The sequence below is a fragment of the Danio rerio genome, chromosome 7 (assembly GCF_049306965.1).
Source record: "Danio rerio strain Tuebingen ecotype United States chromosome 7, GRCz12tu, whole genome shotgun sequence".
NCBI lineage: Eukaryota > Metazoa > Chordata > Actinopteri > Cypriniformes > Danionidae > Danio > Danio rerio.
In genome coordinates, this window is record NC_133182.1 from 24,770,121 (window position 1) to 24,783,783 (window position 13,663).

General features: G+C 39.4%; 1 protein-coding gene across 3 annotated transcripts in view; it reads left to right on the top strand.

Moving 5' to 3' along the window:
* Positions 1-13,663, top strand: part of shroom4 (shroom family member 4) — an 83,299-nt gene that overhangs the window by 54,431 nt on the left and 15,205 nt on the right. For 2 of the 3 annotated variants that reach the window (XM_005172333.6, XM_068222593.2), the window contains exons 3-4: positions 8,692-8,850; positions 9,760-12,220. In XM_005172333.6, the coding sequence (XP_005172390.1) occupies positions 8,692-8,850; positions 9,760-12,220 (2,620 nt within the window). Of the gene's footprint in view, positions 1-7,059; positions 7,312-8,691; positions 8,851-9,759; positions 12,221-13,663 lie in introns of those variants that run through there. The other variant, XM_682334.11, reaches the window with a different exon arrangement.

Sequence of the window (13,663 nt, forward strand, 5' to 3'; positions counted from 1 at the left end):
GCTGCCATGTGATTGGCTGATTAGAAATTTGCATTAACAAGTAGTTGGACAGGTGTACCCAATAAAGTGGCCGATGAATGTATAACAGCTACAATCTAAAAGGTAAAGTGTGTAATTTCAGTCTTTTGTCTAGGTTTATCTAAGAAAAAACTTACTCCAAAGCACAGTTTAGATGTTGAAGAATGAGTGTTTTTATGGTCTGTGCAAGCTAGTCACTCCATTATTCTGATGATCCTAAAAATACCTTCTATTTTTGTTCCACAGAGAAAAGTCATTCAAATATGGAATTACACTGGAGTGAGTAAATCATGATTGAATATCCATTTAAACTACCCCAGAATGACTTTACGTCTTTAGTTGAGCCAGAAATTGACATGTACACGTTGTGGCGCTCAAACAAACCTGACAATCCTAAAAGCTCCACACTATTGAAATAGGAGAAAATAGATCAATTGAATGCATTATTTTTAATAATTAACAATTTTCCACATGTCAGCATTTCTCAGAGTGTTTAAACAGTGCATAAATGACACTTTCAGCCATGTGCAATTCACATTACAGGAACCAATAGCTGTAATCTCCTGTTAGAAGCCAACTGGCCAAAACACAGATATTAAAGCTGTAAGCACCACTGCTCTCCTGAGGAAATAAAGTGTGGAGAGCCACTTCAGTCATCATTTATCAAAGGCTGCTCGGTCTCTCTGGGAGAAACCCCAGTTGCTCTTCGCTCTACGAGTTTATGATCTTGTGGTTTGGAGAGGCCGTGCAGGACAGAGACGGCAAACTCAGGAAGCTTCTTGAAAAAGCAGTCGCACGGTAAGACCCTGTCCGCTGCGCTAAGGAACAAGAAAGAACAAAGGAGACTCAATGCCAAAACAATGGACATTCCTTACATTCCCAAGACCCCCCCCCCCCCCTTTCTGGCTTTTCCACACATTCGGAACAAAACTCTAAGACCTTGCAGCCTTGAAAACGTCCCATGTGCCAGCCTCAATGTTAGTCCGTAACATGTTTTTGATCAAATTCCTGTCCATGGAATTTATAGTTTATGGCCTACTTTGCTGTCTTTGGTTCAGAAAAGTGTGCACAGATGAATGTAGGGTGTGTTTTAGAGATGCACTGTGAGATTTATTTGAATCTTTTGGCTGGTATTAGTGTCTTTTTCTGTGGGCTGCTATACAGTTAATCTTATTGTCATTAAGCAAAGTACAATGCAGAGCCAATGAAATGCAGTTAGCATCGAAGCAGAAGAGCAAATAACAAGTGCATAAATGATATAAATGTTTATACAACTTTATGAGATTATATATTGTATTGTATTTACTACACAAAGCAGCACATTCTCATTTGAAAGCTTCTCATATTTTCAGGAATTAAAATCTCAGGGTTTTTACTGAGACTACTGAAACTAGAGGCTGCACACTTTTGTGATATCTTGGAAAACTGCTGTGAGTGATGACATTGTCTGGTGGAACCTTTCAAGAGCTCTCTGCAATTATAGATAGCAAGCGCTTGACGTTTTATGTGTGTGTTGCTCCCAATTCTCTTAACTACTGTGCAAACACTTTTTCAGTGAAATTCGTCTCCTTATCTGTCTGAGTCATCCAAGGCAGACAAAATTTCACTAATTTTTTTATGACCAGCAGAGCTTTAAATAAGCAAAACAAAACAGCCTCTTCATTGTGTGATACCTACCACTAAAGTGTAAGAATAAACCTGTATGCACCTTTAGATTTAGTAGGGAAGTCAATAGTCATTCTTTCAAAATGTTCACTAAGCACTGAGATTATATATAATTTTGCTTTTTAAATTCATTGTATCTTTATACTAGTATGTCTCACTTAAGGAAAAAAAATGCAGGATTTAGTCCAGGCTATAAATGCTGTATAGAAATATGCAGGAACTTGTTTTGTGACTTCCAAAATGCACAAAAATAGGATGCTCATGAGCCAATTTCAAAAGTTAAACCAGATGTGAGCTGACATGAGGTGACAACTCAGTTGGGTTTCATTGGTGCTAGTTGTTTGGCATCGGCTTGTTGTGTGCAGTCCTTAAGGACAACAACTGTGATCTGGGGCTCTGTTTTAATGATCTAGGCACAAAGTCTAAAGCTCATGGCGCAAAAGCATTAAGGGTGTGTCCGAATCCACTTTTGCTATTTTAAGGACGGAAAAATACACTCTAAACGGTAGTGCATGGTCTAACAGGGTTGTGCTCTTAATTCTCTTAATGAGTTATGGGTGTGTTTTTTAGAATAAACCAATCAGAGTCTCATTTCTCATTCACTTTAAGATGGCATGGCGATGGCCATGGCGCATTTGTGCATTTACATGTCAGACTTTGTAAGTGGAAAAAATGAACGCTTCACTGACGAGAAAACAGTTTAACAGACTATCTGCAGCCAGAGGATGAAGAATGAGCCTCCTCCATTTGGCCTTTACCTTCACTTTCTCTCTTTTGTGGATAAGGAAGCATGTTGTACGCAGACATCCATTAGCTTATATAATTAATTAGTTTAATTAAGTGCAACTATTTGTTTCAAAACTATTTCTAAATTCAGTTCTAATTTTCAACAAATGAACAGTAATAACGAAGTGTGGTCAAAAAACTGAGTTATATCCAAACACACGACCTATGGCCCTTTATGTTCCAAAACAGGTGGACAAATCTAAGCTTGTTTTTATTAAAACAAATATAAAATATGCATATAATAAATAATACTGCTAATAATACTAATATTATACAAAAGCAAATGGTCATGAATAAACTAAAAAAAGCCCCCTGAGATGAAGAAGGCATGAAGGCATTGGTTTTTATGTTTATGTAGAAAATAATCATTTTTGTAATGTTTTATTTTTTTAATTCTTTTTCATATGTAAAGATATAGAACATATCGCACGTGCTACCCACTGCACCACTGTGCAGCCCGCTATTTAAACAACGTGGCTCAAAACGGGAAAATGAAGGTTGCTTTGGTCTAAAAATAGCAACACGTCAGGGCAAACACATCTTGCGCCTTATTGCGCCGGTTGTATGATAGGGCCCCTGATGGCTTTACCAATTAGTGATTGGTGATTTTCGTTATTAACTGTTAACACATCAAATCTAATAATGTCTTGGGGTTCAATATAATGCATTTTGCATCCATTTTTTGGCAGCAGGTTTGATATCAAATAGTTCTTTCAACTATCTAACGATCCCAAGTTTTGAAATTGGCTCAGTAACATCCCATTTTTTGGGAAAATCAACTGAAACGAGTGCACATTCGTTCCTGAAAATATGTCTAATAATCTAATAATCCTATCATTTGCCAGTATTAGAGAAATGTAGGGAAATTACAGCTGGCCTCTTTGTGTTTTTTTCTTGACATAATTTTTGTACTTGCTTTGTCACTTCACTACGTCTTACTTGTGCTCTGATTTGTTTCTGAATAACCAGTCAGAGCATCATTTTTTGCCAACTGTCCCACCGCTGATTCTACAAGCTGATTTGGGCCATTGAGCTCTGACATTAACCCAATGAGAGCTGACGCATAGAGCAAACCTAACCAACTAGCCAGACCGCTAACTGATGTGACTGACTAAGTCCAACGGCTGACTGTTGACTTGATGTATCCCAATCCTTAGAAGTTCAGGATGTTTTAGAAACAATAAAAAAGTTTGCATATGCATTAGCTACTCCATCCTGGAAAAAAGCTTTTAAAGATCTATTTCAGCACAAGAAATAATGTTTATTGGACAGTTCATTTCGACTTTTGTAGTATGTAAGTTTGGCGAGCACTTGACATTTCACAATTTTCCCATTCACTTTAATGAATGGTTATGGTCTTGTAGGCCCAAAATAACTGCCTGGAGATATTGCAAAAATGGTCACTGGATGAACAGACTGCTTGAAAGGCACTTTAAAAATAATTCTTTATCTACATAAAAAATAAGGAGAATTACCATGCACGATTAATTATCTAGTAATAAATGATAAGGTCTGATCTATTGTCTATTTGTAGTTTATATATAGACCAAATGAATAGTGCATGTGATTATATGCTTTATACAGTATTCCAGTGGTACTAGACAAAGAAGACATGCTCCGATTCCTGGAAAATGTCAAGAGATCACTCAAGACAGTTTACCATGTGTGTGTTCGTCCTTTGGGATTGGAGTATGGTCAGTTTGCTCATGTAGAAATAGATTTTTTTTTTATTAACAGACCCAGTATAGCCTAGGGCACCACACCATAGTCTGCCTTCTATCATCATGGTAAAAGCATTCTGCGATACAACTCTGATATACTGGGCATGTGGACAACATGAAGACCATCAATTAGATTGACTTCTGTTCAGTTGCCAAAGAAAAAGTAAACGGACTGTGTTGTTTTCGTTGGTGTAGACTTTGAAGCCTTGTGAACTGCTGTGCATCTGTTTTAACATCTGCTGTTGGACATTTGTTAAGACTGGTTTGTTGTTAAGTCGGCTGTCTTGCTCACTTTTATTCTTTCACTTTATGTTAAGACTGAAAGGCCACCAGGGTCATGACCATGTCTCTGCTGTTTTTTTCTGTCTGAAATGGTTAGGAAATGTTTGATGTGGCTGATAAGCTTTTGGACCAAGAAGCATTTTGACATGCATTCTTCTAGAAAAAGTACTTTAAAATGAGTAGGAGAGAATCCAAAACAACAAACAAGCTATTGTACTTGAGAGCCCAGCTCATGGCTGCTCCCTTCCTGGACTGCATATTTCGATGTGGCCGTACTAGTAAAAGCCTGGGTGATTACATGGAATGCAGCCTGTGCGTCTCTCTCCGTGTTTTTAGGAAGCGGGCAATGAGAGAACAAACGATGCTAATTGCAAATATTGAAAGTTAAGTAGGTGTGTGTGTGTGTAGGTATAGGTGTGTGTTTGTTCTAGTTTATTTATTGGTTTCCTTGTCATTTCTTTCCACAGAACTGAGATAAATCAGCTAATATAATTTAGTTTTACACTTTTAGAAATCATTTGCTTCTGTTTGTTGACAAGACTAGCTGGATCTGGATTTAGAATATTTAAGAATTGTACATGAAAAATAATTGCTGAGGGCTTTTACTTAATAATGGACATGGCAAATTAGGTATCCTTTGTGGTGAGACAAATTTTAGCTGCGTCAGAAATTGCATACTTCCATACTATATAGTACTCCAATAACAGTATGTGAGAAGTACCCAGATGTAACTACCACTTCTGGCTAGATTCTGAAGTGCACATCAAATGGGTGATACGCTATCTCATGATGCACCGAGAGAGAATCAATGAAAAGGACAGAACCTCTGTCCCCATAATGGTTTTAAAAAGGTGTCACTTAGGGCCTACTCACACTATGCCATCCGTACCGTGCCCAGGCCCGTTTCCCGGATCGTTTGAGAAGTGTGAGTGCGCTGAATCTGGCTCAAGCACGGTTCACTTGGCCGGCCCTGGCCTGGTTGGAAGAGGTGTGCCTGAGCGCGGTTCACTTGGGCTTTGGCACGGTACGCTTGTGTGTGAGTGCAAAACGCGCCAAAGCCCGAAACTGAAAGCGAGGCGTGACTTTTACGGGGCTGTTTCATATGATTTATTAATCATTCTTACTGTTCAGTGATCGCAAACTGCCGTAGTTTATTAAAGACGAGAACTCCTCACAGCACAACAGCTGCGCGGCTTCAGCAGACCTCCTCATTCCTGCAGCACGAGAGCTTTATGATTGTTTATGAGCACCAAAAGTGGCGGATCTGTTCGGCGAAATATCTGACTGCGTGTCACCGCATCCCTAAGGACTGTTTGGCGAAATATTTGACTGCATGTCACTGCATAACAAACGACTGAAACGATATAACTAGAGAAATCTCCACTGTGCTACTGGGTGAGAGCGTATGGCAAGCCGTTTTAACATTTAAACCTTTTTCTGACTATCCATAAATATATTTAGAGATATCTCTAATTATATTTTGACTAGTCATAATTATAATTCGATTAGTCAGAATGACAATTAGAGATATCCGCAATTACAATTGTACTAGTGCGAAATCAGATTGGAGATATCTGCTAATATATTATGACTAGTCATATTCCTCCATTGACTTCCATTGAAAAATATTTGCAGATATTTCTAAATGAGTTTTGACTAGTCACAATTGTAATTAGATATATCTCTAAATGAATTTTGGCTAGTCAAAAATCCAACTACAACTGTAATTAGACTATTAGTAAATTAATTAGAGATATTTTCAAATATTTTTGTAGATATCTCTAAATATGACGAATTAAAGAAATCTCCAAATGTATTATGACTAGTAAAAACTCAGTTAGAGATATCTCTAATTACAATTGTTACTAGTCAAAATTCATTTGGAGATATCTAATTATAATTTTGACTAGTCAAAACTCATTTAGAGATATCTGCAAATCTTTTTCAATGGAAGTCAATGGAGGAATATGACTAGTATAGTACAATATATACTCACAGTATATATTCTCTCTCTCTCTCTCTCTCTCTCTCTCTCTCTCTCTCTCTCTCTCTCTCTCTCTCTTTCTCTCTCTCTCTCTCTCTCTCTTTCTCTCTCTCTCTCCACCCCCCCACCCCCCCCCCCCCCCCCCCCCCCCCCTCACTCTCTCACCACTGCTGGCCGAAATTGACTGCTCTCCCAGGGAGACAGGAAGCGGACCTCACATTTTTCCCCCATTCAAACAATAATAGGAGAGAATGCTAGGTATTATTTTAGCAGTGGCTTGCCGCTTTATCTACCCCAAACATAGTTTCCTCTCCGTCTGAGCACCGCTTCCTCTCCCCCTAATGTCATTAGAGAGGGAGTGGGAGGTTGAGTGCGTTTGTGTGCGCTTGTGCGCGTGTGTGTGTGTGTCAGAATGTGCCGTTTAGTGGACTGAATGTTTGGTCTTCAGTTGTGACTTGAAATATTGAGAGAGAGAGAGAGAAAGACAGAGGGAGAGAGAGAGAGAGACACAGAGAGGGAGAGAGAGGGGGGGGGCTGCTGTTTGAGAGGGGAAGTTGGGGGAGTGTTTGTCTGTTAATTTTTTCCTGGACTAGGAATCTGGTCAGAGCCTCAGGCTGCCTCATTATAGCTAAATGACCGCCAACCTTCACTCATGTGAGCATTAAAACCGTTAGGGTCCTGATAAAGACTGACCACTGACAGCGGACACAGACCTCAAGGGTTGTCCTTTGACTCCAGGCATCTTCTCATGGTTGAGACCTGAACTTCACCTTGAATCTCAAGCTGAATGTTGGATTGGATTCATCACTGTATATTTATCTAACACTTCGAACATCTGGAGTTGTGTCAAGTGTTGTGAGTATCTCAAGATGTTCAGTTTGCGAGGATAACATGAAGTGCAGGTCAAACCAGCTCTAACTTCAGCCTGGTGTACTGGGTTTCTGTTTTACTGGAGTGTCTTACCGAAACAGTGCTGAAGTGTTAAGACAAGTTTAAAAAATACACCAACTTGGAGACTAAAAAATGGCTTGAAAGTTTTCTTGTTTTTTGTTTTGGTAATTAAATGAGTGTAGTTTAGGGAAAATAATGTCTCAGGATGAAAAATTGTCTTAGACCCTGACTTCATTTTTACAGAGTTATTGTGTTTTGCTGTAAGCTTTGCTTTGGTTTTATGTTTGGTGTTTTAGGTAACGGAGTGACTGTGTTTAGTGAGGATGACACTGTGAATAATAATGAGCTGTCTTGTGAAATCTTGAATTTCCATAGATTGCAAATCTTTTATTTAAATGCAAAATAAATAATGAAATTATAATCACATTCATTTTTTGTGGCTTTTAAATATGATTTTTTTATTTAATTTTTGGCTTTATTTGATAAGTTTATAGTCTTTTTATATGTTGTATTATATCAAATATTCATCCTCTTTCTCACAATAACCCCAAGCAAGCATTGCAGCTTAAAAGTTTGGGGTAAGATAGTCATTTTTTCCTTTTTTCAAAAATCTTTCTCAGCAAAGATGCATGAAACTAATCAAAACGGAAGAGTTTTTTAAAATTTATTTAAAATAAATACTGTTTTTAAACTCTATCTAAACATCTTAACAAGTAAGTAGTAGTTGATGAAATTTTATATTCAGTAAAAGTCTAAGAGATCCCAAACTCTGTCTTCTGTGGTATAACAAACTACTCTTATTCCTTATTGAACATTTCTCACGTTCCTATTGTTTTCTGGCGTCTTTTGTGAACCCCCAAATGATTATTATTTGAATAATAAGTCCTTTAAAACCATTGTCCCCTTGGGATCTTTATTGCCATCTGGAATGTTTGTGAACACTGCGCTCCTGTCAATAGAAATGATGAGATGTACCTGGAATCTGGGCCTTGTTCCATTACTGCTGCTATCTTATAAATTAATTGGTGTTTTTTTAAGCTGTAGATGTCTTAAAACGAACTTCAATCAGCTATTTCAGTAATCCAGTGGACGACAGATATGTAAAAGTTCCAGATGGCAAATTCAAATCAGATTTCCCTCAATTCCTGTATGTGTTTGTCAAGACTGACACTGCTTTGGGAGCAAAGGGTCTTTTCCTCACTCTAGAAAGCTGTGGTTTTCAGATTTTATTTTTTTTTTGTCAGTAATTGGTAACTAGGAACATTAGGGTGGTGTTATACATCTTACACCGACTATTCTTGTCTTTCTGACTTCATATTGGCTAACGTCTGCCTTCTCTTTCAGGCGCAGTGTGCCAGTGATCCGCCCTCACTCTTGGCACCTGGCAAAGCTGACAGAGGCACCTTGCACTACGGGCACTGGTGATCCATCCGATGGCCCTCCGGCTATGCAGCTTCACTTTACACCTCTCAATGTACCTTGGCACTCCGGAGGTGACAACAGGTTGGTTAAATAGCAATTATACAGATTATGCATTCAAGTAAACATGGCTCATTCATTCCTTTTTGACATTTTGCACAGTCCGTTTTGTTACAATTCTAATAGCTTTAACAGATCAGTGTGTGCGCTAGAAAGGGAGAGAGATAGATCCTCATTGTTGAGTTTGGGAATTTTGCTTCCAGCAGATTTCACAAAGAAAACAATCAGAGAGGAAGCTGGTGATCTCACATCTTATGTCAACATGTGTCTCACCGGATGCCACCACTATTTTCAGACTTATGACTCAGACATTCTTTACAGATCACCAGTAAAGTGACCAAAACACACACACACAAAGTCCTTAATACAACACACAGCATTGACAAAAGTGACTAATCTTTAACTTCATCCTCAGCTTTAACGTTTGTTTTGGGGAGATTCGTTCTTCAGTGTCTTACAGCTGTGAAACCTAATCATCTGTAACCGATTCGGTCTATGTAATAAAAAAAAATGAGGACAAATACTTAGCTCATGCAGATTATTTTAATTATGGATTGATTCAAATGTTATTTCTGAGTGTTTTTTTTATGTTATTTTAGCTGATCGAAAATAAAGGATTGAAAATAAGGCTTATAGTGGGTTTGGTTTGCTTTTTATGTCTTTTAGTTGTTTTTATTTTTAATTTATAACTTTTAAGTGTGCACGGAAATACTAAGGCAATGCATTTTTGCATGAGAAATGTGGAATGTGGGACATTAATAACTGAGCCGAGTCTTAATGTTTACAAAGGAATTTTACTAATGCAGATTTAAAAACAGTACTGTTAACTTTATAGTTGAAACAGTGTAAATAATTACTTTTTTAACCAATATTTGAAATTCCTAGGAGCACTGTCACATCATCTGACTTGTTTCACTCTGTTTTGTTGTGCAGTGAGCTGTCCATGCAGTGGGGCCATATCTCCAGGCACTACAGCACTGACCGCAGCAGCTCAATAGGGAGTATGGAGAGTCTGGAGAATCCTCCTAACCAGGGATACTATGACAGTCAGCTCTCTCCCATTGATCCTGTCATCTTTAACAACAAACGTGACTCTGCTTACAGCTCTTTCTCAGCCAGCTCGAACACATCTGATTACACAGTTCCTGTCAAACCTGAGGAGACCAATTCCATGGACAGTCTTCTTCAGGGTTTGGGTTCTTCCTGCAGGTATCCAGACAGAGGCCAACACTCGGCCCCCACTGGCCATGGAAACCAGCTGGAAGAACAAGAACACTCCAAGGTGCTGTCTGGCAGATCCGAGCCCAAAGTCCGACCATCGTCCTACAGCTGTGAGGAGGAAAACTGTGCACCACCACAGCCACCAATGAGGAAGGAGAGTTTTAGGGCTACTAGAGGCCAAGCAACAGATAAACGCTGTGTGTCTGCTCCTGTAGGCATCCCAAATGTAAGCAGTTGCACGGATGAAGATCAATCCCAAATCCAGGATGTTTTGACTGGCAGAGTTTATTTGAACGGAATACAAGACAGTGAGCCAGAGCGTAAAGGGTGCAGCATTCAACCTTATTATACCTTGAACTCAGACTCAGGTGGAGATGGCAAAGCAACTGACCATGAGAAAGAACACTTGGAGGACTATTCAAAATCTGTGGCAGCAGCATCTTCACCTCCTTCACAAAGGAATAGGGATGAGAACTTTGATACCAAACTCCGACCTGAACATGATCTCCAGTCAGCAATGAACCGACATAGTGCACCTGAGAAACTTCTAGCTGCTCAGTTGTGTATGATGGATGTTTCTGCTGACAAAAGTGATCATAGTGCATCTCCAACTTGCCAGTGGTCACAGTCCCCTCTTTATCTGAGTGATTCCAGTCAAAATACTGAGCAGGGCAAGTGGGGAACGAGCAGATGCTCTACACCTGGTTCGGTCGCAACTTCGGAAGTCGAAGATCCCAGACTAGAGGAGGAATCTATTGATGGACAGAATCCATGGGGGCATCCTATCAGTTTGTCTGGGAGTCCCATTGGAAATGGATTCTCTCAGAACAGTGAGAACAATGGAGGAGAAGTAATGCTGGATGATGGCCTTGGCCCAAAGCAGCCACAGAAACGTCAGTTTCGTTGCTCCAAGTCTCGTCGCAGAAGTGAACGTTTTGCCACGAACCTCAGAAATGAGATCCAGAGGAAGAAGGCACAGTTGCAGAAGAGTAGAAACCCTTGCGGGGAAGAGACAGTGGAAGAAGAGGTTGGAGATTTCAACACTGAGGTTGTAGCTCCTCCAGAATACCGTCAACATAAACCCCAAATCTTACCAAAACCTGCCACCAATACTGTACCTATACAAATATCTAAACCGGCAACTCAAAAAGTTTTTGATGCCACACAAACTGAAGAATATTCCAGTGCCAGGGTTGTGTGTTTCCAGACATCTCAGACTCAAACACAAGTCCCTCAACATGTCAGACAAGTGTGTGTACATGTGGTAGAGGAGGTAGCACCTGCAGGCAAACCACGTCGGTGGCGTTGGACGCCAGAACGCAAACTTGAACTCGAAAATGAATCATCTGAAAGTAAGAGGAATGAGACTATTGGACAGATGTGGTCTGGAAAAATGGAATCAACAAGAAGTAGGACGAGTTCATCCAGCGGTCGTTTAGGTCGATCGGATGACTGTGACATCCTTCCCTTTGCAGATCGCAGGAGGTTTTTTGAGGAGACTAGCAGAAAGTTGAGCCAGTCTGTAACAAATTTATCAAACCTGACAAGTCGAAGTCAGAGACTAGACAAGCCGGGCAGAATGAACCATCCATCATCACCTGAACCTCATGAGATTGCTGCTCACCTTGGCCGTAGGAGATTCTCATATCAAGATGTGCCCTACATCAACTCACTGGACAATGGGAGACAGTTTATAAGTAACCAACAAGACCAGGAAAAAACGAGGCAGAGGCTGATTGAGAGAGAGCAGGAGAGGGAAAGAGAGCAGGAGAGACTTAAGGAGCAAGAGAAGCTTAGAGAACAAGAAAGAGAAAAGGAGAGGTTAAGGAAAGAGAGGGAAAATGAGCAACAAAGGCTGAAGGACTGGGAGGAACGGCAGAGGCTGCTACAGAGAGAACAAGAATGGGAGTCTGTGAGAGAATCTGTTCACTCTGAACACAATACGAGCAGTGACACAGTTCCTCACTCTTTATCTCATGACGTCTATCGGAAGCAGCCGCCTAGTCCTCAGATTCCTTCCTCTCTGCAAATGTCTGAACCTTTATATAGCAGCACTACCACCAACGTCCAAAAGCCTTGCTCAGCGTTCCACCCTGTGACCACCCAGCACAACCGGTATGATGGCTACCAAGTAAATCCACCCTACAATCCCAGGAACTACACCCCAGATGAGGTAAGACTGAGGATTTAGCATTGTCCAAAACAGAAATTGGAAAGTTTTTCTGATTAGGCTCTGAGCCCAAACAAAGTGTTTTCAATTTAGAAATGCCAGAATTTCTAGGCCCTTTCACACCAAGCACAACAACTATAAAGAGAACGATTAAGACATCCTTCTAAAAGTCATTCTTAATGGAAAAACAACAGCAGAGTTCAGACCACAGCTATTATGATGGAGATGTAGAGAAATTATGGCCCAATCCCAGTTATATTTTTTTGTACACTTACCCCTTCCCCTTGGCTCTTGAAACTGAGTGTGAAAGGAAAGGACTTCAAAATGTACCTCTAAGAAATGGGACAGCACCTGCATACAGTACATCATCATATGTCATCTCGATCTCTTGCATCAAATGAGAGCAACGATGGCGACTGCTGTAGTTGTTTCAGTTGCTTTATTTTTTGGTATTTATCTTCAGGAAATCACTGAAGGCATATATCATTTTCAATATAATGTGGCAATAACTGGACAGTGCATTTACACAGTTGCCATATTCATCTATTTAAACACCAAAAACAACATTAACATTATAGCAGACACTGTATAAGCTGATTCCCAGCCACTAGACTTTTCTGAGAGGGTATTTGAGTGTCATCGAGTGACAGAATGTTATGAGATTACTATACAGGAGTTATTATTATGTATTATAAATAGATATAGATATATAGATATTAATTTTAGATATAGATTATATTTTAGATTATAGATATAACATGAATGCCGCTATGAATGTATTAAATTGTGCTTGTTTGTTGTAAAAATTCGTAATAATGAAAACAAATACTAATTTGTTCATCTCCATACTTTTTTGTGTAGCTATGCCGTTGTAGATGGTGTATTTTGGGAAATTTTCTTACCCCTTGGTGTCGAGTGTGGTCCTGAAAAATCTTAGTTTCAAGGCCTTCTCCTTAGCCTACACCTTCAAGCTAAAGACAATTAGGACACCCCTACTCCTTCACGTGAACGCGCAAAACGAAGGGTAGGGGAAGGGCAAAGGGGTTGAACTGGGATTGGGCCTATATTATTGGGATCACCTTTATAACTATTTTGTTCCGCTAACAAATGATAAAACACTGAAAGCCAGTCATAATCTATTAAATATAAAAAAAACTCTCTACTCAACATTGTGAAGAATATAATGGCTTGACATTAAATCGTTTATTCAAAGAATATTTAAAGGTAATAACTTAAAAACAATGATGAATGATATTTACATGAAAGCTATGCTAGCCAGACTGACAAATTGATGTATACAAACAAAAGTACCTCTGGTATCCAGTATAGTTTTCTGTTGCCTTTGTTGAAAATACTGGGGGGAAATAATTAGTGTTGTTTTTACTTCACTACACTGACTGTGATTGCTAAACTCTGTATGATTAGTTTGATTACATGAGCTAGATT